Genomic DNA, 26,857 nt, shown 5'->3' with positions numbered 1-26,857 from the left:
CGGGGGTGGGTGGGGAGGGGTGGAAGAGAGGGGCTGGAACAATGACAGGAGCTGATGGATGAGAGGGGAAGGGTAGGGGCAGTGCCCGGGGGAGGGGGGACTCCAATGACAGGAGCTGATGGATGAGAGGGGAAGGGTAGGGGCAGTGCCCGGGGGGGACTCAAAGTGCAGTGGCAGGGGGCAGTGCTGAGGGAAGGAGGGGGCAGGGGCAATGTGAAGAGGGTAGAGGTGGAGACAGGGGCTGGTGGATGGGAGAGAGGGGACAGGTGTAGCAAAGAGAGGGGAGTGGAAGCACAGGGACAGGGGATGGTGCACAGGGAGGGAGGGGGCAGCCGCAGTGCCAGAGGAAGGAAGGAAGGAAAGGAGCAGTGCTCGGGAGGGGAGGGGAGGGGAGTGGAAGGGCAGAGGGCAGGGGCAATGTGGGGAGGGTGGGGGCAAGGGCAGAGGCTAGTGGATGGGAGAGGAAGGACAGGGGCAGGGAACAGTGCCAGGGAGGGAGGGGCCAGTGCTGGGGGGAGGGAAGGTCAGGAGCAATGCGGGGGGGGGCATGCCCAGGAAGGGTGGGGGAGGGGCAATGCAGGGGATTGTGCCCAGGGAGGGAGGGAGCAGGGGCAATACAGGGGTGGGGTGGGGGGCAGTGCCCAGAAAGGGAGAGGGAGGGGAAATGCAGGGGGGGCAGGGGGCAGTGGTAAGGGAGGGAGGGAGGCAGGACAATGCAGGGGGGGCAGGGGTAGTGGCCAGGGAGGGAGGGGGCAGGGGTGATGGGGGGGCAGGGGGCAGTGCCAGGGCAGGGGGCAAGGGCAGTGCGGGGTGGGGGCAGGGGTACAGGAGCCGGTGGATGGCGAGGAAGTGCCGGCGAGGGGAGGGGAGGGGCCGGCCGGCCGGGGGAGGGCGCTTAGTCGCGTCCCGCTGTCGAGCCCCAGCCGCAGTTCTTCTGAGCCCGGGGAGCGGCGCAGAGACCTGTGCCCGGGGAGCGGCCCGGGCTGGCGGCCGCGCTGGCCACAGCGGACGGCGCTGCAGGGCGAGAGGTGAGGGGCTCAGGGGACTGGACGGGGCGCAGGGCACCGCCCGCGGCAGCGGCTCTGCCAGGCAGGGCCGGCCGCGCGGAGGGGTCCGCGGGGCCGGGCCGACTCGGCTCCCCTTTGGGGCTCGGCTTTGACAGCGCGAACGGGGCGGCTATCCTCGGACTCGACATCGCTCGGCTCCAGAGTTAACGGCCGGGAGCGGTGACTGGCGCGGATCGCTTCCCGCTTGGGTTTCCGTGAGCTCGGGTAGCCGGGCGAGGGGCGGGGGGTTCTGTTCTTCGGTCTGCAGGAAACCTTCTCTTTCAGTTGGACAGTTGGCAGAGGCAGTCAGCTTCCAGTGCACTCTCCTCTCTCCTCCCCACCGCCAATTCACCCTGGTACCAGGGATCTGAGAACCCACCCCAGTCTATGCACCCTAGCACTTGGTACTAGGGGGCCTGAGAACCCCCCACCACTCAATGCCCCCTAGTGCCTGGTACAGGGGGCTGAGAATCCCCCCTGCCAACCAATGCCCCCTGGCACCTGGTACTGGGTGGCTGAGAAACCCCCGGCTCTGCCAGCCAGTGCCCTCTGGTGCCTGGTATGGCAGGGAGGGGGCTTCCTACAGGTAAATATTTCTTTTCTGGTCCCCATGGCTGCTTGGCCGGATCGCCGTTGCCCTGCTCAGTCTCTGCCTAGTTGTTGTTTGGGGCCCTCCTCCGCTGACAGAGGAGAGAGCGGCTGTTTTGTTAGGAAGGTGCGATTATAAAGCCACAGGCAGGCCTGGGACCCTGCTTTGCTACTGCCCCACCTCCGCAGACTAGGTTTCCTTTTCCATACTGCAGAAGTGGGCCTGCCAGCGAAGGTCCAGATGGTTGAGTGCCTGTGCAGCCTGGGTCGTGGCAAATGTTCCCACTGATGTAAAGGCCTGCTCTAGCCTGGGCACTTTTCCAAAACTGAATGGCATTAAAAACATTCATGGCATTTAGTGTAGGTCCTACACGTAAACAGCTGTGCTTCCTGCTTGTGACAGGGAGAGCTTTCCAGGTTAATTGGCATACCACGTTTTTTAGCTAATTGGTTCTGGACAGATTAATGTATCCTCTGTTCTCACCACAACTGCACACACACAAATACATCTGCACCAAGCTGCTGCGGACACCAACAGACTCTCACAGCCTCACACATCACATGATCGCAGACACACCAGTGCACACTTGTGCACAGAGGCGCACCTACCCATTCCCAGCGCCGCACATTCCCAGTGCATGGACGACAGGGCTCCGGGGAGGCGGGAGGGGGCTGCGTGGGAGAATGTGAGCGGCAGGAAGGAAGGAAGTCTGCCCTGAACAATAGGGGGAAATGGAGGAACTGGAAACCCTGCTGGTGGCTGTGGAGTCAGCGCAGCTGGCTTGATACAGAGCAGTATGATTCATGGGAAAAGGACCTCACAGCAACCTCATCGTGCTGCAGACAGGGCTCCTGAGCTTTGTCCTGGGACCTTGGATGGAGGGAGCTCTGCTGGCAGCCCTGAGCTGGGGGCGGAGGAGAGCTGGTGTTATTATGGTTTGTGTTATGGAAGCCCCAAGCAGGATCAGGGCCCCGTCATGCTGGGTGCTGCACAGACACGCAGGCCCCAGTCCTGCAGAGTCCCAAGGTATCTGAGAGAGGCCCTTATCCGAAGGGAGAGGGGCTGCCCCTCCAAGCTGCGTGGGCAATCTCCCCAGGCAGTGTGGGGAGCACAGCTGGGAGCCTGTCTGCCTGGAATGCGTGTGGCTGGGGGCTGTGTCCCAGATGCTGTCTCCCTGGGCTTGCCTATGAGTCATGCTGACCTCTCCCATGCCCTCCCTACCGTCAGGGAGATTCTGATGCTATCCTTCCAGTAGCAGAGCAGAGCCCTCCCCAAGCCAGCCAGCATCAGAGAACCGTCCCGGGGGGGGGGGGGCAGCTGCACCATGGGTATCTGAGTTCCCTGGTCCCCCTGCTCAAGGGATGGGCTGAGATTCTGGATACAGCAAATGGCCCAATATCCTCCCTACCAGCAAAGCACAAATCCCAGCCGGAGTCAGGCACTGGCTCCTCTGTCTGACTTGCCTGAGGAGGGGCTAGCAGGGATGGAGTCAGTGATGCCCATTGACAGGGCTTGCTTTTGTCTGGCCAGGGACAACCCCATGTCTAATCGAGTCAGCTCTGTCTCGGGAGCTGGAAGCCTGTGTTTGTGTGAGACCCTCACAGCCTGCGAGGGACGGTTCCTGCCTAGGCTGGGGTCGTGACCTCTCAGATGAAAGGGGGGTCAGGGTTTGAAGGCTTGGGGCAGGGTTTGGCAATTGATGCTCCGACCCTTGCTCAGAGCACTCACACCCTCTGGCAGTGAGTGACTGACTGCCCATGTGAGTGACTGACTGCCCATGGCAGGTTCTAACGGAGCTGGGAGCAGAGCAGTCAGAGCTCAGAGGGGTGTCCTAGCAAAGCGCTGGAGTGGGCATGGATCCTACAGGCTCTTCCAAGCACTGGGCCTTCTGGCTATTCTGTGGCACTGCCATCTCCTCCTGTCTCCTCAGGCAACCTCTCTCTTCTCTTTCCTCAGATGATGGCTTGACAGTCCCCTGGTGGGGGTCCGCAGGCCATGTTCTCCCCGTGCGACGCCGACTGTGACATCGCTGATTGGCTGGCCACCATCCATTTGGAGAGATACCAGGAAACCTTTAAGCAGCATGGGTACCAAGTGACCAGAGATGCTGTCTCCCTGGGTAACGAGGACCTGCAGCGGATCGGCATCACTGCCACTGGGCACCGCAAAAGGATCCTGAGTCTGGTGCAGCAGACGCAGCTGTTGGTGCAAGACAAAGGCAGGCCCGTGGCAGGAGATGCCTGTGCCAAGCCTGGCACATGTACAGAGCCCCTGGAAGTGCCCAGAGTGTGCCAAGCAGGCAAGGAGAACAATGGTACAAGTACTGCTAATGGAGCCCCAGTAGCAGCCATTGATGGGCTTGGGAACCACCAGTGCTCAGCTGGCCCCAGCCAAAACCAATCTCTGGAGAGGCAGCCTGCTCCACCCGTTGCCAAGCCGGTACCCAAGCCCAGGACGTTCTTCCAACGCCCTAGCCGAGCAGTGAGGCCAGAGCAGGGCCTGGTGCCCACGCCGCTGGCACGGACATCGGTGCCAACACGCAAACCTGGCTGTGAGGGGCCTTCTGCTGCTTTCATTGTACACGAGGGGTTTGTGCCAGGGGAAAGCTCCATGGATCTTGGGCGCTCGGAGTTCACCCTGGAGCAGCAGGCCGGCTCAGGAGAGAGAGGCTTAGCAGGCCCTCAGGCCCCCCAGCCTGTGGGTAGGGAGAGTGCTCTGGAGCCTATGCCAGCACCACGGGCTGGGGTGGCTGAAGTGGGTTTGGATAATGTGGAGATCCAGGCTGGGTGTGGAAAATCCTCCCCTTCCATCCCCGGTGTCTCTCCATGCCTCGGCCATGGGATCCAGCCAGCTGATTGCAGCCCCGCAAGCCCAGGGATGAGCCACTCGCTGTGCAGCTTCCCACGGTCTGCTCCAACCAGCCCTGCTGCCAGCGCGCAAAGAGAGCCTTCGCCAGCCCCGGGCGCCCCCTCCCAGCCAGCCTCTGCATGGGGCAGGATGGAGATGGTTTCGAATATCATTTATGAGGGACTAGAGCCCCCTTCACAACCAGCTGGGTGTTCAGGGGATGAGGAGCCTGCGAGGAACCGACCTACCCCATGGCCACTGGACTCAGCCGCGCAGCAAGGGACCACACCAGCAGAGAAGCCTGAGTAAGTGTGAGCCTGCTCCTAGCACCACGGTCTGCCCTCTACCTGGAAGCAGGAAAAGGGGCAGAGCTCAGGCAGGGCAGGGCAGGCCGAACTCCTGCTGTGCGCCTCATGTTTCCTGTAGACATTGCTTAGGTCTCCTCTTAGAGCCTTGTCCAGCAGTGCAACCATCTGGCTTAAATGACAGCCCCAGGCCCCGTTTCACTGCAGCTCCCAACCCTCTGGAAGGGGGTGGAGGGTGTGCATGGACCCTAACAAAGCCCCTTTCACAGCACTCCTCTGTGCTGAGGTCAGAAATGAGGAGAGCCCTGCGGCAAGGCGCACAGCATGGATGAGCCAGGCCAGGATCTCTCACGCCTTGGGGGACAGGCTAGTGCTGGGCCCTGAGCGCAGGTTACGCCCTGAGGAAGGGATCTGCTGGGTCTTGCGGGCCTCTAGGCAGAAGGGGACTTGCTGAGGTTACTTTGGGGCTGGCTCAGGAGCAGTGGAGGTTCCTGTGGCTAGTGGGCAGCATTGCTGTTGTTCCAGGATCCAGTTACTAGAGGTTAAAAGAGGAAGGAACTGTGCCTGCAGGTCACAGCTCAGGGACCCACCTGGGGAGGGCTCAGGGCCCTGACTGGGTCACAGCGCAGGGGGCTGGGCCAGGCAGGGGAGGGCTCAGGGTCCAGTGACCAGGTCAATGCACAGGGGGCTGGGGAGGGCTCGGGGTCATGTGGCCAGGTGACAGTGCAGGGGGCCAAGCTGGGGAGGGATCCGGGCCCATGGCCGGGTCACAGCACAGGGGACTGGGGAAGACTCAGGGCCCGTGGCTTTGTCACAGTGCAGGGGCCAGGCTGGGGAGGGCTCAGGGCCCAGTGACTGGGTCACAGTGCAAGGGGCCGGACCAGGTTGGGGAGGGCTCAGGGTCCCATGGTCAGGTCATAGTGCAGGGGCTGTGGCAGGATGGGGAGGGCTGGGTCATCTCTAGAGCCCTACCAAATTCATGACCATGAAAAACACATCACAGCCCATGAAATTTGGTCTCTCCCCGTGAAATCTGGTCTTGTGTGTGCTTTTACCCTATACTATTCTGATTTTGGGGGGAGACTAGCGTTTCTCAAATTGGGGGTCCTGAACCAAAAGGGAGTTACGGGGGAGGAGGGGGTCACAAGGTTATTTTACAGGGATTGCAGTATTGCCACCCTTACTTCTGCACTGCTGCCTTCAGAGCTGGTCTGCTGGAAAGTGGCGGCTGCTGACTGAGGGCCACGTCTGCAGGCAGCAGCGCAGAAGTAAGGGTGGCAATACCATACCATGCCATCCTTACTTCAGCGCTGCTGCTGGCGGCGGTGCTGCCTTCAAAGCTGGGCTCCCGGCCAGCAGCCACCGCTCTCCAGCTGCCCAGCTCTGGAGGCAGCACCGCCGCCAGCCGCAGCGCAGAAGTGAGGGTAGCAGTACCACAACCCTCACTGCCTAAAATAACCTTGCAACACCCCCACAACTCCTTTTTGGGTCAGGAGCCCTACAATTACAACACTGTGAAATTTCAGATTTAAATGGCTGAAATCAATGATTTAAAAAATCCTGTGACTGTGAATTTGACCAAAATGGACCGTGAATTTGGTAGGGCTCTCGTCATCTCCCTCACTCCTTGCTCCATGCCCGGTCCCCTCCTCGCTCACCTGGGGACACAGGCTCTGCCTCCCGGGTGTGTTCCCCTGCCCACGCTAGCTGAGATGGAGCTTGCTCCCTGGGAATAGCAGTGTAGCTGTGGTGGAATAGTGGGCCAGCTGTCTGGGTCCAGTACTGCCCAGCACCCTGCATGCATATTCTGGTGGCTCACCCATGCTGCTGCCCGGGTTGCCATGGCCTACTGCAATTGTCTAGCTAGATCACAGCTAGTTGGGGAATGCCTTTACCTACAGTCCCGATGCAGCATGCACGTGCCCTCCTGGCAGCTGGCACACTGCCTGGGGCTTAGGAGGAGCCCAGGGCTCGTCTGCAGGGAGCCTGCCTGTGCCTTACTGTGCCGTGGAGAGTGGGCAGTGCTGGGCTGGGTAGAGTGGGGTGAGGTGGGGCAGGCAGCACCAGGCTGCTGCATCAGAAGGCCTGGCTGATGATTTAGAGCTGGTGGCCAACAGCTGGGTGGCTGGGGCAGGCCCACCAGGGGAGGGAATCTGAAGCATCAGTGCCAGGCCTCGGGTGTGGGCAGCAGTAATGGCCTGATCCCACTGGAGAGCTAGGAAAGTAAAGCTGGGGGCGGGGTGGGGGAGGGGGCTGTCTGGACAGGCCGAGGCCCTGCCCTCCAGACAACCCTCGTTGCAGTCTAGGATTGATGGGAAATCCGGGAGAAAGAAGCCTTCAAACCCAAGCCCCCGTCACAGGCTTCCCCGTGGCTGTGCCGGGGAGGGGAGCAGCTCCCCGCCAGTCTCAGGTTCCCCCGTGGCAGCACTGGGGAGGGGAGCACTCCTTCCAGTCGCAGGCTCCCCCGTGGTGGCACTGAGGAGGGGAGCAGCCCTGCTCCCATGGCAGGAACCAGGAAGCCCCTCCACCGCCAGCCCGGCCTGTGCAATCAGAGGCTGGGGGAAGACAGCGGGTGCAAGCGCCAGCCCTTCTCCCAAGGGCCCTGCCGGCTGTGAGGCTGGAGCCCTCCCCTCACCCTGGGAGATTTCCCTGTAGACACTGAGTAGCACTCTGCACCAGGCTCCACAGCTCCCTCCCCCGAGCCCAGTACTGGGCCTTCCTCTGGCCCACGCTGCCTTGCTGCTCCCTGTCTGGGCAGCGCATCCCGGGCAGGGTTGCCCCAAGCGCAGACCCCACTCTAGAGGGTGCCAGGTGGTAACCCTGCTGCCCGAGGCTCTGACGTGTTTCCTCTGCTCTCCTAGCTCTCCCAGATGGCCCAGCCTGGACCTGCCCCCCATCCCACAGAGGCCAGGTGAGAGCTGGGGGCTGTGGCGCTCTACGTGCACAGCCTGTCCCCCTGAAGGCCCCCGTGTCGCCTCCTCCCGGGGATGGGGGTGGTGCAGGGGCATGAATAGAGTTGGGGGGTTGGCCCTTTTGGGGGCATTAGTAGAGTAGGAGGGGATTGAGGCCCATACAGGGATGGTGGGGTGGGGCATTGATGGAGTGGGCAATAGGGGAATGGGGTAGGGAGGGGTTGGGAGCTCATATGGGGGCTGGGGCACTGCTAGGGCTGGGTGGGCGTTGAGGCCCATGGGGGGCATGGCTAGAATGCGAGGAGTTGAGGCCCATAGGGGTTTGGTGGTGGGGCATTGCTAGAATGGGGGTTTGGTGCCCATACATGGATGGGGGTGAGGGCACTGCTAGAGCAAAGGGAAGTTGCTGGGGTCTGTGTCTTTCTATGGTTTTGGAAGCTGCCAGCCCCCCAGAACCCACCCAGTGGTGTCTGCTTCCATGGCGGCCTCTGTCCAGTCCGGAGGGTGACTCCTGGGTTCTCTGTCTAGCAAGGGGCTTGTCCCCAGACACATGCCTGGACCGCCCCGCTGGGAAGCGCTGAGGGTAGGCGGCGCTGCCCCCAGTGCTGGGCTGTGCTCCTGTGAGAGCTGCTGGCGTCAGGGACATCCGGGGGGTGAACGGCGTGCCCTGTGTCCCACGCCAGGCCCTCCTGCCTCCCACAGCAGTGCCCAAGTGCTGAGGGATAGAGTCACAAGGGGGGTTTCTCCTGCTCTTGCGGGGCCCCCACCCCATCCCCATCCCCCCTGGGCCCCCAGCCCCTCATCTCCAGCAGAGCTCTGACTGGCAGCTCACTGCCTCTCCTGCTGTGTCTGTGCCCGCAGAGCCTGCCGAGGACCCCATCAGTCCCTACTGTGAGGCCGTGTTTGGACGTGGGCTCCCTGCCTGGGAGCAGAAGGTGAGGGCCACCAAGAGTGCAGGCTGGAGGGCGGGGATGTTTGGGCCCAGCTCCTGCCTCGAGTCTGGATGAAATAGGAGTGAGGCCACGCTCCGGCTTCCGCTCCCTCTGGCTGCACCTCGCAGCAGTGTGTGCTGGACCACGGGCCTCGGCTGCTCAGCAGAGTGCAGGCCCTGGCAGAGCCAGGTGATGGGGTGGTGGTAGGCCCTGGCTCCTGGGCACTGGCTGATGCAGGGGAAGGCAGTCCAAGGAGGCCTGAGGTTGAGGGGCGGGTGGCCTGGGCAGACAGAGCTATGGAGCAGAGCTCTCACCAGGGTCTTCTTTCAGAGCACAGGGATCCCCGCTGTGCCAGACTGTGAAGCGGTGCCAGAGCACTTCCCAGAGCTGGAGAGAGAGAGGCCCAGGTAAGCACCACTGCCCATAGCCCCTGGCCCCAAACCTGCTCCGTGGAGCCTCTATGCTCCCAGGGGGCAGGAGAAGCAGGTTGGATGGTAGTTTCCAGGCTTTGGGGAGAGGTGTCTGCTGCTGGGGCAATAGAGGGCAAGGAAAGCCAGGGTCAGTCTGGTTTGACTGAGGGAGTTGCTCCTTCCGTGTGTGGGGAGAACCTGGCTGCATGGAGGAGCAGGTGGGGATGCCAAGGTGGGCGAGGCTGGAACTGGTGTTTGTTGTATGTCCCTTGCAGCTGGATGTGCTCCTTCTCTCACCATTAGCTGGGGTGAGACAGTCGTGCCATGCCATGCACCAGCAGCCCCTGGTATGTACAGGGCAGAGCAGTACTCCTGGCAAGGCATGGCACTGCAGCTCAGAGGGACCACATGCTCACAGAGGATTCTGCAGGGAAGCTGTTCCCTGGCTAGCCAGATGCTCCAGGGGTTGGTTGGGTGTCACACGCGTTTTTCCTCTCAGCCATTGTTAGTGTCCTCAGCGCGCTCCTCCTGAGCTTCATGCTGGCTTGCAGGTGGCCTGTGCCAGGGTGATGGTAGCTGCAGGGGGCTGGGGCCGAATGTAGAGGCAGAAGCATCGATCGCGACCTCAGAGTAGGGTTGAAGTTTGCACTTGAAGTCCTGATTCAGGCTCTTATGTATAAAATGCAGAGGATTTAGTTTTCTCAAAATGACATCACTCACGCTCTGAGCACAGCATGGGCATGTCACGGATCCGCAGGGTTGGGGCTACACTCCCAGCTGTGTAACAGTGTCTAGGAGGAACCCCTCAGTGTCCCAGACCCCTGGGGTCTCACTCTTCTCCCACGATCAGCCACGTGGCTTCACTGTCTCCTCAGACTGGACCTCTGGGGCTCCAGCCCCCCTGCTGCACCCCATGAGCTCTGCTCAGCGAGTCCAACTGAGACGACCCCAATGGAGACCAGTCCTCTCTGCAGAGATCAATGCACCTCGCCCAGCATTGGCAGTGACGCTCACCCAGTGCTGTCGACACAGTCGGGTTTTCTTGTTAACTGGCACACAGCACAGAAAGGCCTTATGGTAGTACAGAGAAATGAAGGTTAACACATAGTCCATTCTGGTCAGCCTAGAGCCCAGCCAAGCTGTAGGGAACCCCTTGGTTCAAGCTTGGTCTGTCCCTTTGTCTGATCTCCTTCCTCAGATACCAGTTGGGAGCCCTGACTCCTTACAGCAGCCAGCTCTTATTCCCCATCTCTCCAGTCTTTTGATCCCAACTTGAGGGATTGTTGTGCATGTTACCTAAGGAGAGGCATGGAAATCCATCTCCCCTCTGGGTTGTTGGTTGCTAGGTGCCAACGTCCTAGTGATTGGATTTGCCACTGCCTTCTCAGATGCTCCCTTCTGGAGACTAAAGCCCAGACAGTAGGTGACACCCACACCTGTATGTGTCAACCTGCCCTGAGAGCAAACAGTCCCCTTCCACTCATTTGGTAACAGTGCAGTACATAGGGGAAACTGAGGCACAAACAGGACTCATAAAAATATGCCCACTCGGTCACAGCACGTAAATCTGTTAATTATTTTAGGAATAACAGTAACTCTGCAAACTACCATGTAGTAACTGCCCTGTGACACCATGCAAAATCCGCACAATTATGATTAGAACATTTCAATCTTTGGGACTCAGATCAGATTAAAATGATTCTCACAGACATTAGATTTTTTTTCATTTTTCTCCTTCATGGGTATCACTGTTGCTTGTTACCAGCTCTTATTTCCCCTCAGCTCTTCTGTCGGAGAATCACACCTTCATTTGTTAACTAGATCGAGGCAATGCTGCTTTCTGTAGAATTTACTTAGCCAACCGTATCTTCCCATTCAGAAATCCACTTCTCTCCCTCGGCGCATCAGAAAGTCTCAGGAGTTTAAATTAGCCCCTCCCGCACCAGGTAAATCCCAGCAGAATTTAAAGGTTCACTATCCAATACTTATTTTTAAATTAACTTTCCTTTACTTCTGGTAGCCCCTTAGCATGGCAAAAAAAAAAGGCTTTTCCCATTGATTCATTTAGCAAACACCAGGTCATTGTCCTGCCCTGCTAACAGAACCTGGAAAAATCAGTGCCTGGAAAAACCATGGAGCAGGTCCTCAAGGAATCGATTCTGAAGCATTTAGAGGAGAGGAAAGTGATCAGGAACAGTCAGCATGGATTCACCAAGGGCAAGTCATGCCTGACTAATCTAATTGCCTTCTATGACGAGGTAACTGGCTCTGTGGATGAGGGGAAAGCAGTGGACGTGTTGTTCCTTGACTTTAGCAAAGCTTTTGACAGTCTCCCACAGTATTCTTGCCAGCAAGTTAAAGAAGTATGGGCTGGATGAATGGACTATAATAAGGTGGATAGAAAGCTGGCTAGATTGTCGGGCTCAGAGGGTAGTGATCAATGGCTCCACGTCTAGTAGACAGCTGGTATCAAGTAGAGTGCCCCAAGGGTCGGTCCTTGGGCTGGTTTTGTTCAATATCTTCATTAATGATCTGGAGGATGGTGTGGATTGCACCCTCAGCAAGTTTGCAGATGACACTAAACTGGGAGGAGAGGTAGATATGCTGGAGGGTAGGGATAGGATACAGAGGGCCCTAGATGCATTAGAGGATTGGGCCAAAAGAAATCTGATGAGCTTCAACTAGGACAAGTGCAGAGTCCTGCACTTAGGACGGAAGAATCCCATGCACTGCTACAGACTAGGGACCGAATGGCTAGGCAGCAGTTCTGCAGAAAAGGACCTAGGGGTTACAGTGGACGAGAAGCTGGATATGAGTCAACAGTGTGCCGTTGTTGCCAAGAAGGCCAATGGCATTTTGGGCTGTATAAGTAGGGGCATTGCCAGCAGATCGAGGGACGTGATCGTTCCCCTCTATTTGACATTGGTGAGGCCTCATCTGAAGTACTGTGTCCAGTTTTGGGCCCCACACTACAAGAAGGATGTGGAAAAATTGGAAAGAGTCCAGCGGAGGGCAACAAAAATGATTAGGGGACTGGAACACATGACTTATGAGGAGAGGCTGAGGGAACTGGGATTGTTTAGTCTGTGGAAGAGAAGAATGAGGGGGGATTTGATAGCTGCTTTCAACTACCTGAAAGGGGGTTCCAAAGAGGATGGATCTAGACTGTTCTCAGTGGTAGCAGATGACAGAACGAGGAGTAATGGTCTCAAGTTGCAGTGGGGGAGGTTTAGGTTGGATATTAGGACACACTATTTCACTAGGAGGGTGGTGAAGCACTGGAATGGGTTACCTAGGGAGGTGGTAGAATCTCCTTCCTTAGAGATTTTTAAGGTCAGGCTTGACAAAGCCCTGGCTGGGATGATTTAGTTGGGGATTGGTCCTGCTTTGAGCAGGGGGTTGGACTAGATGACCTCCTGAGGTCCCTTCCAATCCTGATATTCTATGATTCTATGAAGCCAAGTCACTGCTTTTTACCTAAATCTCTGCAGTGATACACCCAAGACCCAGACACCTGGAAAGTGGTGAATGTTCATTTCCGGCTTAAAACTTTGTGGCCCAGGCCAGTCCAAGATCTGTGCCGCACTTTGGCTTCATTTACGTCCTCTTCATGCTGGTCTCTGCACAGGGGTGAATTTCTCCCTCTCTGAGCTAGTGCTGTGAGGGAAGCCCCCATGAATATGTTCAGTATTTGGAGCAGAGTTATTTCGATACTCCTTGATGTTGAGCGGCATAGGGAGACTCAGTGTCTAGTATTGACTCTGTCCGTGTCCTTGAAGCTGGGTGATTATATTTTAAAATATATAGAGAGGAATGTGCTAGGTACATGTGGGATCAAAGAGCCTTGGTGACATAAACAATAATCAAAAGAACAAAGATGAGATGATTTGTCATGGCCTCCAATCATCAGAGCGGTCTTGTCTTATGTTCTTTACATGGAGGAGATGACTATGTACATGGCCACAAATATGTGTGTGGTAATGAACCAGCTAGTACTGGATGGTGTCAAAGGCTGCATGTCATCAGCTCCCTATAGCCAGCCATTAACCAATGAAAGCTATCCTACAGCTCAAGAATTAGGGGCCTGTGCCTTTGGAACAGAAGAATCTAAGTTGAAGATCTGCTGCCCTCATTTAGTGCCAGGTACACACAGTGTGTAACAGTGAGAACCCCTGAGTCCTAGGGAGTTACTACTGCATGAGTATGGTTTAGCTGATCAATGGGTGCCAGGGTCTCATAAGCAGATTAACAGGTTTCAGAGTAGCAGCCGTGTTAGTCTGTATCCGCAAAAAGAAAAGGAGTACTTGTGGCACCTTAGAGACTAATAAATTTATTTGAGCATAAGCTTTTGTGAGCTACAGCTCACTTCATTGGATGCTTGTGCTCAAATAAATTTGAGCACAAGTACTCCTTTTCTTTTTGAGAATACAGACTAACACGGCTGTTACTCTGAAAATTGGTCAGATTTAGCAGATGATCTACCCCACCCCCACCCCCCCACAGACTTTACTTGAGGTGGATGGAGGTTGGAGGGTGTCATGTTCTTCTCTACCAGATCTGGAGTGGCTACAGAGCTTACTTGTACACACCAGCTGGGTTCATCATAAGATCCTGTAATGCTTTCCCAGATCTGACTAAGGTTAGTTTAAATACAAAAAGAATTTTTCTTGGGGGGGGAGGGGGGAGGAAAAAACAAGGGGAAATAGGCTACCTTGCATAATGACTTAGCCACTCCCAGTCTCTATTTAAGCCTAAATTAATAGTATCCAATTTGCAAATGAATTCCAATTCAGCATTTGGAGAAATTCCAATTCCAGTTCTCTCTGGAGAAACTGCTGAATTGGAATTCATTTGCAAATCGGATACTATTTATTTACCAGCAGGATAGTGAGTTTGTGTGTGTGGTTTTTGGGAGGGGAGTGAGGGGGTGAGAGAACCTGGATTTGTGCAGGAAATGGCCCAACTTGATTATCATGCACATTGTGTAAAGAGTTGTCACTTTGGATGGGCTATCACCAGCAGGAGAGTGAATTTGTGTGGGGGGTGGAGGGTGAGAAAACCTGGATTTGTGCTGGAAATGGCCCAACCTGATGATCACTTTAGATAAGCTATTACCAGCTGGACAGTGGGGTGGGAGGAGGTATTTTTTCATATTCTCTGTGTATATGTAAAGTCTGCTACAGTTTCCACGGCATGCATCCGATGAAGTGAGCTGTAGCTCACGAAAGCTCATGCTCAAATAAATTGGTTAGTCTCTAAGGTGCCACAAGTACTCCTTTTCTTTTTGCGAATACAGACTAACACGGCTGTTACTCTGAAACCTATTTATTTAGGCTTCAATAGAGACTGGGAGTGGCTAAGTCATTATGCAAGGTAGCCTATTTCCCCTTGTTTTTTCCTACCTCTCGCCCCGCCCCCCGACGTTCTGGTTAAACTTGGATTTATGATGGAAATGGCCCACCTTGATTATCATGCGCATTGTAAGGAGAGTGGTCAGTTTGGATGAGCTATTACCAGCAGGAGAGTGAGTTGGGGCGGGGGGGTGAGAAAACCTGGATTTGTGCTGGAAATGGCCCACCTTGATTATCATGCACATTGTAGGGAGAGTGGTCACTTTGGATGAACTATTACCAGCAGGAGAGTGAGTTTGTGTGTGTATGGGGGTGGGGGTGAGAAAACCTGGATTTGTGCTGGAAATGGCCCACCTTGATTATCATGCACATTGTAGGGAGAGTGGTCACTTTAGATAAGCTATTACCATTAGGAGAGTGAGTTTGTGTGTGTGGTTTTTGGGAAAAAAAAAGGGGGGGGGGGTGAGAAAACCTGGATTTGTGCTGGAAATGGCCCACCTTGATTATCATACACATTGTAAAGAGAGTGGTCACTTTGGATGGGCTATTACCAGCAGGAGAGTGAGTTTGTGTATGGGGGGGGGGGCAGAGGGTGAGAAAACCTGGATTTGTGCTGGAAATGGCCCACCTTGATTATCATACACATTGTAAGGAGAGTGATCACTTTAGATAAGCTATTACCAGCAGGAGCATGGGGTGGGAGGAGGTATTGTTTCATGGTCTCTGTGTATATAATGTCTTCTGCAGTTTCCACAGTATGCATCCGATGAAGTGAGCTGTAGTTCCCGAAAGCTTATGCTCAAATAAATTGGTTAGTCTCTAAGGTGCCACAAGTCCTCCTTTTCTTTTTGCGAATACAGACTAACACGGCTGTTACTCTGAAACCAGTTTAAATACAGTATTTTACATACTGCCACCTACAGGCTGAACAGTATAATACAGTTTAGCATTCCGTCACATCTCCCACTTTAAGTCCTATATTCCACCATTTACAATATTTATGCTGTCTTTGAAGTTTGTCTGTTAAGTGTGTCTGAATTGTGCTGGTTTTCTAATTACAATACCCGAACATGTAACAACTTGGTCAGCTGGCTGTCCATTAGTTGCAACGACTAGCTATGGTCACTTTGGAATCCTTGACCCGCCTTCTTGTTCTGCGTTTATCATTTGTAGTGTTTTCTCTGTTGATTGTTCTTTCTGAAGAACAAATTGTAGATGTCAATTGTTTCTGTTGAATTCTCCACTGTTGATTTCGGGAACGGGGAACTGCAGCCAATGGGAGCTTTGGGGGAGGCACTCCAGGGGTCGCAGGGACGTGGTGCCAGAGCAGCACAGGGCCGGGGCCAGGGCAGGCAGGCAGGGAGCCGCTCCAGGTAAGCTGCGCCGGGCCGGAGCCACACCCCGAATGCACCCTGCACCCCAACTCCCTGCCCTGAGACCCCTGCCTGCACCCCAACCCCCTGCCGCACCCCGCACCCCTCCTGCACCTCAACCCCCTTCCCTTAGCCCCCTTGTACCTCCTGCACCCCAGCTCCCTGCCCTGAGCCCCCTGCCTGCACCCTGCCTGCACCCCACACCCCCCCTGCCCTGAGCCCCCTCCCACACTCCGCACCCCTCGCTGCACCACTGCCCTGAGCCCCCTCCTGCACTATGCACCCACTCCTGCACCACAACCCCCTTCCCTGAGCCCCCTCATACACCCTGCATGCCTCCTCTGCCCCAACCCCTTGCCCTGAGCCCCTTCCTGCACAGTGCATCCCCTCCCACATCCCACACTCCCTCCTGCACCCCAACCCCCTGCTCGAGCCCTACATTCATGGCCCTGCAAGCAATTTTCCCACCCAGATGTGGCCCTCAGGCCAAAAACTTTGCCCACCCCTGAATTAGACAGACAAGCCTAATATAGAGAGAGGTTATTGAAAACCTGGTACACCATATGTGAGGTTTGCCAATCTCAAAGGATTTATCCCCAGGTCAGTTTGAGTCTCAGATCTTACCCAATAATCCCGCTGATGCCAATCCTTTAGTAACTAAAAACTACAGGTTTAATATTAAAAAGGGAATACAAAGAGGAGAGTTACAACGGTTAAAAGCTCGATATATATACAGATATGTGTAAAGTCCATAGGTCAATTTCACAGCAGAGATGCAAAAAGAAAAAGAGTACTTGTGGCACCTTAGAGACTAACCAATTTATTTGAGCTTAAGCTTTCGTGAGCTACAGCTCACTTCATCTGATGTGAAAGCTTATGCTCAAATAAATTGGTTAGTCTCTAAGGTGCCACAAGTACTCCTTTTCTTTTTGCAAATACAGACTAACACGGCTGTTACTCTGAAAACAGCAGAGATGGTGAGGTGAGGCTGCTGATTTGTAAAAGTCTTTCTGGAATCAATTTAAGAGGTACAGTCCAATAGGCAGTCCAAGTGTAGAGTCTGTTCAAGTCTTTCCAAGTATTTTCCAGGTTATTCCAAATCATTTTTGGAAGATCTCCGTCTTACGACTTATATTTTTCCTGTTCAAAGTTTAAGCAGACTAGAGATAGCAGGATAAGGCCTGGGATGTTTCTTTAAAGCTCTCTAGCAAGCTGACAAGTCTCTTGTCACAGCAGGACCTGCCCCTGAGGAAGAATAGGCAGTGCAGATTGTCTTGTGGAGCGTTGCTTTGAAGCTAATCTTCTATTTCCTCTGCAGACACAGGTAAACTAGTTGCGTTCATTGACATCAGGCAATCAGCTGATATTTCATTATAGCATAGGGAGTTGAAGACCGCATAAATAATATTATTAATTTCCTACAGTATCTTACATCTTTGATCTTATGGTTAACTGAACCAGCCTCATACATAATATAAGGCAATTAAGACATGAAAACAAATTTGCATCTACAAGCTAATCTGGTTACATGGTTAAACTTCTAACAAGATATAAGTAAACAGAGACGAATAGACTTAGCATCTGCCCTTTGGTTCGCTAACAATACAGACAAACATGTTAAAGATTCTAGTCTACCTGACGTGGCTTTGCTAACCATCTACAAGGAATGACCCTGTTTACCATTGCAATACCCTTTTGATATGCCCTTGAGGATTGCTTATAGGTCCCCTAGCTTGCTGATTGTTAATCCTTCATTGGCTCAGCTTTACACAGGTTTTGCAAGTTTGTTAAGTTTCTCTAGGTTTTGCTTTTTCATAATTTCAGACTATTTTGGTATCTGTATAGCGGTGGCTAGAGTTAAATCTCTCTTCACTTGTAGCTGCTCTGAAAGTTTTATATCTCTTAACCCAAGACCAGCCTCTCTCTGATACACCTCTACCCCGATATAACGCTGTCCTCAGGAGCCAAAAAATCTTATCGCGTTATAGGTGAAACCGCGTTATATCGAACTTGCTTTGAGCCACCGGACGTCAAAGCCCCGCCCCCGGGAGCGCTGCTTTACCACATTATATCCAAATTTGTGTTATATCTGGTCATGTTATATTGGGGTAGAGGTGTATTTTCATGGTTTGCATTCCCAAAATCACAGTTTTCAGACAATTTATTCAGAGTTCTTATAAAACATTCAACATTTCCCCCTGGTTCTTGAATTCTCTGGTGAATACATGCTCTTTCACAAGTTGTATTTCTCTGCAATCTAAAGTATGCATCAAACATAGCCAGAACCCTTTCACAGTCTTCTTTGTGACTGTCTTCAGTAAAGTCAGAGGACTGAAAGATTCATTCTGCTTGCCTCCCCATAGCATAAATTAAAGAAGATACCTGTATATCTCCAGTTTCTCTGTGCAGCTTGGGAGCAATGTGAAATCTTGCAAAATATGGTTTCTGGTCTGTCCAGTCTGAAGGTTTGTTAAAGCTGAAGTTCTCTGGGGCATGTTGATGAGATCCTGCAACCTTTGTTGCTGTTCCTTTTGTCTGCAACCTTTGTTGCTGTTTGCCTTCTGTTTCTGTTCTTAGTTTACTCCTGACACCATGTCATGTTCTTCTGTACCACATATGGACTGGCTGCAGTTTAGCATTCCATTACAGAAAGTTTACAGGCCTTCTAGAAGAAATGGAGGGAGCTGAAGTCAGAGGATTAAAAATGACAGACCAAGATAGGAGGGGTGCCCCACGGAGGCGGGGCAGGTGCCAAAGCTAGAGAAAGGAAAACAGGTGGGGAAACAACCAGAGACAAGGTCAGAGTAGGCAACAGCAGCAACATCTCCTGGCCCTAGTTGTTACCCTGTGTGTCATGCTACAGTCCTCTCTCCCACACAGTCGGTGTTGGGGTTTGTGGGGCGGGAGGGGGTTGATGCCGGGGTTTGAGGGAGAGAAGGGTGGGTTGATGCCGGGGTTTGAGGGAGAGAAGACGGGGTTGATGCCAGAGTTTGAGGAGTGGAGGCAGGGTTGGTGCTGGGGTTTGTGGGGCGGGAGGGGAGCAGTCGGTGCTGGGGTTTGAGGGGTGGGAATAGGGGGTCAGTGACGGGGTTTGTGGGGCAGAGGCAGGTTGGTGCTGGGGTTTGAGGGGAAGAAGGGGGGTTGGACCCCACTAGTAGCCCAAGGATGCCCCTCAGAGGCTCTGCTGCTTTCTGTAAGCAAACCCAGAGCATATGTTTAGGGGGTGCTCTGTGCCCATGCTGGGGTCCCACATGGCAATTTGTCATTTAAGGTTTGTGGGGGCCAGCTGGGGTCTGTGGGGCACTTTGTGTGACAGTCATATGCAGCACCACGTCTCCACTCCTGGACCCCACAGGTGCAGCCTAAACATCTCATCTGGTGCCCTGTGGAGCATGTGCCGGGGCTGAGCTCTGGCTCTATGGGGAGAAGTGGGGCAGGGCTAGGTCTGAGGCTGTGTCTGTGCTGCCTGGGGGCTGCTGGACCCCAGCTGTCCCTCGTCCAGAAAGCAGCAGTAGGCAGGCTGTGTCCCACCCGCAGGACCAGCAGCGAGTGCAGCAGTGAGGGAACAGCAGAGGAGCATGAGAGCCGGGCCCAACGGATCAACTGGATCCTCCAGAACAACACGAAGGACTATGCCATGGTGGAGGCTCCTCAGGCCGAGGGCTCCCAGTTCAGCCTTCCGTCTCACCTCTACCCAGACGAGGTCCTGGATGACTTGACCATCTCCCCGTATGCCAGCTACACCTTGCTGTCCGAGCGCCCACCCACTGTGCTCAGTGGCTGGCTGGACAAGCTCTCCCCGCAGGGGTAAGTGCCCAGCCCCGGGGAGGGTTTGTGAGTGCCCATCAGGGGACCTCAGTGAGTGATGAGCAGGTCCCCGCCCTGTGCCTGCGTAAGGCCATGTGCAGTTCTGGTTGGAGATGGGATTGGGATCCACACTGGCTTTGCCCAGGCTCCACTCCTGGCGTCACTCTCTGCCCACAGGAGGCTGGTTTGCTCCATGGCGGGTGTTGGTGCATCTTGGCAAGTGAATACGCTGGGTGCTCCCATGCTGGGTGAGGCTGCCACCTGCAAGTAGGCCTGCAACTGCTGGGAGCCTTGCTATATACGACATGCCTGCCTAGACCTGCTGGGCCAGTCGGGTCGCTGGGATGGTGCAGCACGACTGCTGGGACGGGGAGTCCAACCCAGGGAGCCCTGTCTCACCTCCTGCAGGGGTGCCCTCCCCTTGTTTCTGCAGTGGGCTCTAGCTAGTCTGAGGGTGTCTCAGGGGCCAGGGCTCTGCCAGGATCTGACCCCAGCAGCCTCCCCTCCTCTGCCCTCCCACCAGGAATTATGTTTTCCAGAGGCGCTTCATCAGATTCGACGGGAAAAACCTCATGTACTTCCACAGCGAGAAGGTGAGTCTGTATGGACCGCAGCCCAGCTGCACAGTGAGCAGTCTGCTACCAGGGCCCGGTCAGGGGATGGGCTGGCAGGACAGGGAGAGGGGTGGAGCTGGGGTAGGCAGGGTTAGGAGAAGGGGAGAGGGGCAGGGTTAGGGGCAGTGCTTAATTTGTGCGGGGGCTGAGCCCCAGCACCTCTAGACTTGGCATTTAATAGCCCTGACACCTCCATACCATGCCACCCGTAATTCTGTCCTGAGCTGGGTGCCCAGTCTGCAGCCGCCACTCTCTGGCCTCACAGCCAGTGCTTAATTTGTGCAGGGTCTGAGCCCCAGCACCTCTTTCATTATAAATTAAGCCTTGGTTAGGGGATGGGGTGGATTTGGGTGATGGGGGAGAGGAAAGAGTTAGAGGATGGGGTGGGATTAGGGTATGAGGTTGAAGAAGAGGGGGAAGGGTGGGGGATGGAGATGAGTTTGATGAGGACAGGGAAGGGCTGGGGTTGCGGGATGGGCTGGGATTAGGGGATGAGGTTAATGGGGGAAGGGGCAGGGTTAGGGGTCAGGATTAGGGGATAAAATTGATGAGGGGGGGAAGGGCTGGGGTAGGGATAGGGATGAGGTTAATGGAGGAGGGGGAAGGGGTGGGAGTGGCATGTCCCAGTCCCAGTTCATTGAGCAGGAGCACCCCTTTGTGCCCTGGGGCATAGCAGTTTCCATTTTCTTTCTGCCTCCGTATTCCCTGCTGCAGTGCCCCGTGCCCCTCCCGCTTTGGGCTGTGACCAGGCTGGACTTTGCCAAGGGGAGAGGAGGGGGATGAGGGAAACTGGTTCTGCCCTGTGAGTCCGAGGGGAGGTGGGGCAGGGCAATGGTGTATTTCCCCCTTGAACAGTCCCCTTGGGAGCCTTCCCAGGACAGCAGGGTGGATTGGCCTGAGTTGGGAGCCTTTGTGTTGCCCTGGGCGCCCGGCAGGGTCTGCGCTCTTGCTCAGGGAGAGGGGAGCTAAGGCTGAAGTAGGGCCCTCCTCACCAGTGACATGCAGCACCCCAGCAGGGTGCCAAGGAGCTGGGCCGGGCCTGCTCTCCTGGGCACTCAGGACTCTCCTGCCCCAGGCACATTGGAATGGTGCAGCTAGTAGCCAGGAGCTGTGCAGCTCCCAGTGCGTACGTGGCCTGATCCTGGGAACAGCCCAGGAGGGGGCCCAAGCGCCTGACCGGGGGGGCATCCTTAGGAGCGGCTGTATATGTGCCCATCCCAGTGCTGTGAATGAGGAATATCCCGGGAGCAGGCACCTGAAGGAACATGCCAGAGCCATGGAGTTGCATGTGCTTGACTCTGAGACGTGGGTGCATGATGCTGAAGGACTCCTTGTTCATGGCCTCTCAAGGCACATGCACTGTGTGCTCCTGGGCCCAAGGGCCGAGCTGTTTGCTCACTTTGTCAGTGCCAGGGACTCGGTCTGGGCTCTGAGTCAAGCTGGGCCAAGGCCTGTCCATTCACACCCCCTGCCATCCCAGAGGTGTTGCAACACTTATGCACGTGTAACCCTTCTGCCAGGTGGAGCCAGCTGCAGCCAGGGCCGGGTTCAATATCTAGGGGTTCCTTTCCATCGATCCAACACAGAATTGGTTTGAGCCCCCACCCCGTAACCTAGGAAATTTATGTAGCACCCCTAGGCACCTCTGAGCGGCAATACTTCCTCCCCACTCACAAGCACAGTGAGTGTAGAAAAGAAACTTTTAATAAAAGGAGGGAAGTAACTTGGCATTAATTTGGGAAAACACCACAGAGTTCATAAACATAAACAATGAGTAAAAGACCCACCCCAAGTAGGTTGGGCAGTTTCCTTTTCATAGTATCATAGAAGATTAGAGTTGGAAGAGACCCTCAGGAGGTCATCTAGTGCAACCCCTTGCTCAAAGCAGGACCAACACCAACTAAATCATCCCAGCCAGGGCTTTGTCGAGCCGGGCCTTAAAAACCTCTAAGGAAGGAGATTCCACCACCTCCCTAGGTAACCCATTCCAGTGCTTCACCACCCTCCTACTGAAATAGTTTTTCGTAATATCCAACCTAGACATCCCCCACTGCAACTTGAGACCATTGCTTCTTGTTCTGTTATCTGCCACCACTGAGAACAGCCGAGCTCCATCCTCTTTGGAACCCCCCTTCAGGTAGTTGAAGGCTGCTATCAAATCCCCCCTCACTCTTCTCTTCTGCAGACTAAACAAGCCCAGTTCCCTCAGCCTCTCTTCGTAAGTCATGTGCCCCAGACACCTGATCATTTTTGTTGCCCTCCGCTGGACTCCCTCAAATTTGTCCACTTCCTTTCTGTAGTGGGGGGCCCAAAACTGGACGCAGTACGCCAGATGTGGCCTCACCAGTGCTGAAGAGAGGGGAATAATCACTTACCTTGATCTGCTGGCAATGCTTCTTTTTCCCTCAGAGTCTTAAGTCTAGCAACCCAAAAGTCCCCTTCACATGCCCGACCCTTCTCTGCACCCCACTCACAATTGCTGCCTTTGGTCGGTGCAGACCCGGAATTCAGAGGTGCATCTGCAGAGTTCACCTCCTGTCACGGAGTCCCTGGGCGATGCTCTGGAACTGCTCCCCATGAAGCCAGTCAGGACTCTGGGGCAGTCGCCTTTCTGTGAGCAGCCTGTCTTCAGGACACACAGCTCACACAGCTTCCACCTTCCTGGGTCTGACCTCGGAGCATTCAGCATCCTCTGCCCCTCCGTGCGCTTCCCCACAGCGAGTCCACTCAGGTGGGGCTCCTGGGGAAGCCAGAGGGTCCTGCACCCCAACTCCGCAGTCAGACGTGACTCTCAGCCAGCCAGTAAAACAGAAGGTTTATTAGACGACAGGAACATGGTCTAAAACAGAGCTTGCAGGTGCAGAGAACGGGACCCCTCAGCTGGGTCCATTTTGGGGGGCAGTGAGCCAGACAACCACATCTGCACTTCACTCCATGTCCCAGCCAGCCCCAAACTGAAACTCCCTCCAGCCCCTCCTCCTCTGGGCTTTGTTCCTTTCCCGGGCCAGGAGGTCACCTGATTCCTTTGTTCTCCAACCCTTCAGCTCTCACCTTGCAGGGGGGGAAGGGCCCAGGCCATCAGTTGCCAGGAAACAGGGTGTTGGCCATTCTCTGTGTCCAGACCCCTGCACACACCTGCCCTCTAGGGCTTTGCAAGGATCATACACCCTTACCCCACCCCCTAGATACTTAAGAACTGCATAGGGGAAACTGAGGCACCCCCACAATATTCGGAGGAAACATTAAGAACAGGCCCACTTCGTCACACCTCCTACCCTGGGTGGGCAGTAAGAGGCACTTACTCGATCATCACATGTCTCCACTGCCACCCTGCTGGTCTCTCATCACCGGCTGCCTGCTTGCTGCTCTGCTGCGCAGTCTCTTAGTGATTTTAGCTCTGTGCAGAAATACAGTCCTGCCACAAGTGATTTCAGGTCTGGGCAGAAACACAGTCTCACCACAACTGGTTTCAGCTCTCAGTGAGCCATTTAACATCTCTAGACTTGGCAGTTAATACCTCTGGCACCTCAATACCAGCCCCAGAATTAGACAAACAGACACATTAACAGAGCACATCGGAGAGGACCCGCGTTAATCAGCACTCCCAAGCTGACCCCTTGTATGTCCCTGGACTCAGCAGGCAGGGTTGAGCAGCACCTCCAAGCTGCCACCCTCCTACGTCCCAGGTTCAGCACGTCCCTATCCCCACTTTCACGTTACAGTTGTTCTGATAGTGACCCACTTCATGAGCAAACCCCACAGGATTTTTGGGTGCTGCAGGGATCTTTTAACTTAGGTTCGAGGAGCGTTGCTGCAGAATGAATGAGGAAACCAAAAAACACCCACAAGGGTGGGGGAGGGGGAGAGAGAGAGAGAGAGAAGCAACCAGCTTAATCATGAAAGTTATTTATTTCCAGGTAATAATCATAGGGGAGCCAAACAAACAAAACAGTTATAATATTAAATCTAACTTGCACTTGATTATAAAATTCAGGTTGAGAAAACTGTAACTGATCACTCAAGTCAGGGCTAGAAGGCTATACAGAGAGAGAGAGAGAGCTGGGTTCTCACCACCCCTTGAATCGATTGGGGGTCCCAGGTGGTGGTGGTAGCTGAGGGTCTGGAGTGCTGGAGACAGGCAGAGTCCCCAGCATGATCAGTCAGGAGAAGATGAAGTCTGAATGGAACTGAGGCAGATTTTGGATTCAGGCATCAGAACACTTACTTGAGAATGGGTTGGGGTTTTTGTAGAGAAACAAAAATGGTTCAAGGGAGAACACTAGATTTGTTTATGTGTACACTGATGGCTCAAGGGAGTATACCAAAGTTGTTTTGTTCAGGCTAGACAGTGGAAGCTGATCATTCCTGGCTATGGGTGGTGTTCCTTGGAGGGAGCTCTCAATGCAATTAGGCAGCTTCACTCTTTTGGATACCAATAAAGGATTTATTACTAGAATTGGTCTGATAACTACTGAGCTGGGTGTGTACAGGCGTGGGTTCATTAACATCTGGAGCAGAGATCCCCCATCATGCAGTGCTTCCCTGCTTTTTTTGGTCCCAGAGTTCTGTGCAGTTCTTGCTGTGGAATCTCTGTTCTCCATTCTGTATGCTAATGGAGATGCCTACTTGTCTCATCTTCCATGCAAATGAAGCTAGGGGAGTTTCCTTAATCCTGTCACCCTTATCCCAGGGGTTTAGGTGTGTCTCCCAGTGCCTTTTCATTGCTTTTTATAAGTCTTTCTTCTGATCCGTTTTGGTTCAAGCAGAGGTGGTGGTGGGGAAGGTCTTTCGTGAGTCAGACAGGCTGGGTACTGTGCCCTGGTTCCCCAAGAACACAGAGCTTCTGGGTAATAAAAGAGCAATGTAAACACTAAGTTAGCCCAAAGCAAACTCCCTGGGCCCTGCCTGAAGGGGGCACACTGCCACCAGGGGCAATGGGGTCCTATCAGAGTCTGGAGTGTAACCCTCTTGGGGCTGTTCCAGGAGCCATATCCCAAGGGTGTGATCCCGCTCTCTGTCATTGAGATGGCACGCGCCACCAAGGAGAACAAGTTCCAGGTCGTCACAAGCCACAGGATCTTTGTCTTCAGAGCCGAGAATGAAGGTGAGAGAGACCCCTGACCAGAGCCCCCCATCCAGAAACCACCCCCCATCCACAGCCCCCAGCCAGAGCCCCCCCTCCAGAGATTGCCTCCCATCCACAGCCAGAGCCCCCATGGCTAGAGACTGCCCCTAATCCACAGCCCCTGGCCAGAGCCTTCCCCTCACCCAACCGGAGCCCACTCCCCTTTGAGGGGTTTCCCCCATCCTCAGGCCTCCCCTCCCAAGTCAGAGCCCCCACCTCCACTGCAGGTCCTTCAGCCCAAACTCCCTTAGGTGCCTGCATCCACAACTCTTCCCTGGCCCCAGCTGCTTCCTCCAGCCTGACCTCTGTGCCCCCTGTACGGACCATTCCTCTCCCTGCCCCCCGACCCATGGCCTCCCTCAGACACTGCTTCCCCGTGGAGTCCCTGCTTCCCACTGACAGTGCTCACTGCTCCCCTGGCCCAGCCTGCCACCATGGGGAGCTCCCCCAGGTCTGCCACAGCAAGCGCCCCTCTGCTGCGGCTGGGCCAGTTGCTCATCCCTGCTCTGCTTCCCGAGCCCTGGGGCTGGGATGTCTGGGGCCGGCTCCTGGCTGGGCTCCATCTGTGGTGTCCTGGCTATGCCCAGGTGGTGCTGGACTGCGTGTGGACACTCATTGCCTGTCTCCACCCCACCCCTGCTGTGCCCTGCAGCTCAGAGGAACGAGTGGTGCTCCACCCTGCAGAGAAAGGTGGCAGAGCAGCGGTTGGTCAGCCCCCAGCCCCGCCTGGCCAGCAGCACTCACTGCCAGAAGTGTGGCACCCTGGAGCTCAAGGGCCACAAGTCCAAGCTGTTTGCAGCCCTCAGCCTGGCCAACATGTGGCTGTACAAGAGTGAGCAGGTGAGCGAGGCGGGGCCTGGCCATGCTGCAGGTGGGGAGCCCTAGAGTCCCCCAGCAGCATGGAGCCAGGCTGAGTCTGAGGCCACCCCCACGGGCCTGGGCCCAGCACCCAATGGCCCCAGCTTGGGACTCCCAAGGAGACCCACATGCCGCTGAGGCCCCTGTAGTTGGGATCAGAGATGATGGCCCGGAACCTGTGTGCCCATGTCTGTGGGCAGGCCAAGGAGCTGTGGACGCCCGCTCAAGGATTACATGTGCCTAATGCCAGTGCGGGCCAGGCCGCTCTGACTGGGGACCAGCCCCTTTCCCCTGTGGGACCTGACAGAGGAGAGGGCACTGCGCTGGGATGAGTAGATGGTGGCCTCTGGTTCCAGAGCCAGTTGCTTCCCCTCCGTAACACGGGGTGGCCATTCTCCCTGGCCTGGCCCACCCCCAGCAGTGTGCGGGAGGAGCCAGGGACGGGGGACAGGGCAGAGAGGATAATGTAGCAGACAGGCCTGGTCTGTAAGACCAGAGTCTGAGTCCCCACCTTACCAGGGACGGGTTATTCCTGGCATGGGTAGTGTTTGAGGGGGTGTGTACCCACCCACCCCCACCCCACAGGATATGTGCTTTTGTGGAGTCTCAGTGCAGGCTGGCAAAGCGGGCCCGCTGGTATGCCAAGGGGGAGAGTGCCCCATGCAGGCATTGCTGTCTGTGGGTGTAC

The 26,857-nt window shown here is 55.1% G+C and overlaps 1 protein-coding gene across 2 annotated transcripts in view; it reads left to right on the top strand.

Annotated features, from left to right (window-relative positions):
- The first annotated feature begins 907 nt into the window (after positions 1-907).
- ARAP3 (ArfGAP with RhoGAP domain, ankyrin repeat and PH domain 3) overlaps positions 908-26,857 on the top strand; it is a 53,621-nt gene continuing 27,671 nt past the window's right edge. Inside the window, exons 1-9 of one of the 2 annotated variants that reach the window (XM_084635733.1) lie at positions 908-1,028; positions 3,592-4,787; positions 7,649-7,698; positions 8,561-8,634; positions 8,962-9,038; positions 19,303-19,572; positions 20,096-20,165; positions 25,170-25,290; positions 25,964-26,151. In XM_084635733.1, the coding sequence (XP_084491859.1) occupies positions 3,631-4,787; positions 7,649-7,698; positions 8,561-8,634; positions 8,962-9,038; positions 19,303-19,572; positions 20,096-20,165; positions 25,170-25,290; positions 25,964-26,151 (2,007 nt within the window). In that variant the 5' untranslated portion in view covers positions 908-1,028; positions 3,592-3,630. Of the gene's footprint in view, positions 1,029-2,531; positions 2,571-3,591; positions 4,788-7,648; positions 7,699-8,560; positions 8,635-8,961; positions 9,039-19,302; positions 19,573-20,095; positions 20,166-25,169; positions 25,291-25,963; positions 26,152-26,857 lie in introns of those variants that run through there. The other variant, XM_084635734.1, reaches the window with a different exon arrangement.

This window comes from Lepidochelys olivacea (assembly GCF_965140295.1).
Source record: "Lepidochelys olivacea isolate rLepOli2 genome assembly, chromosome: 8".
Taxonomy (NCBI): Eukaryota; Metazoa; Chordata; order Testudines; family Cheloniidae; genus Lepidochelys; species Lepidochelys olivacea.
The sequence above is the reverse complement of the archived record's forward strand: the minus strand, read 5'-3'. Positions and strand labels throughout refer to the sequence as shown.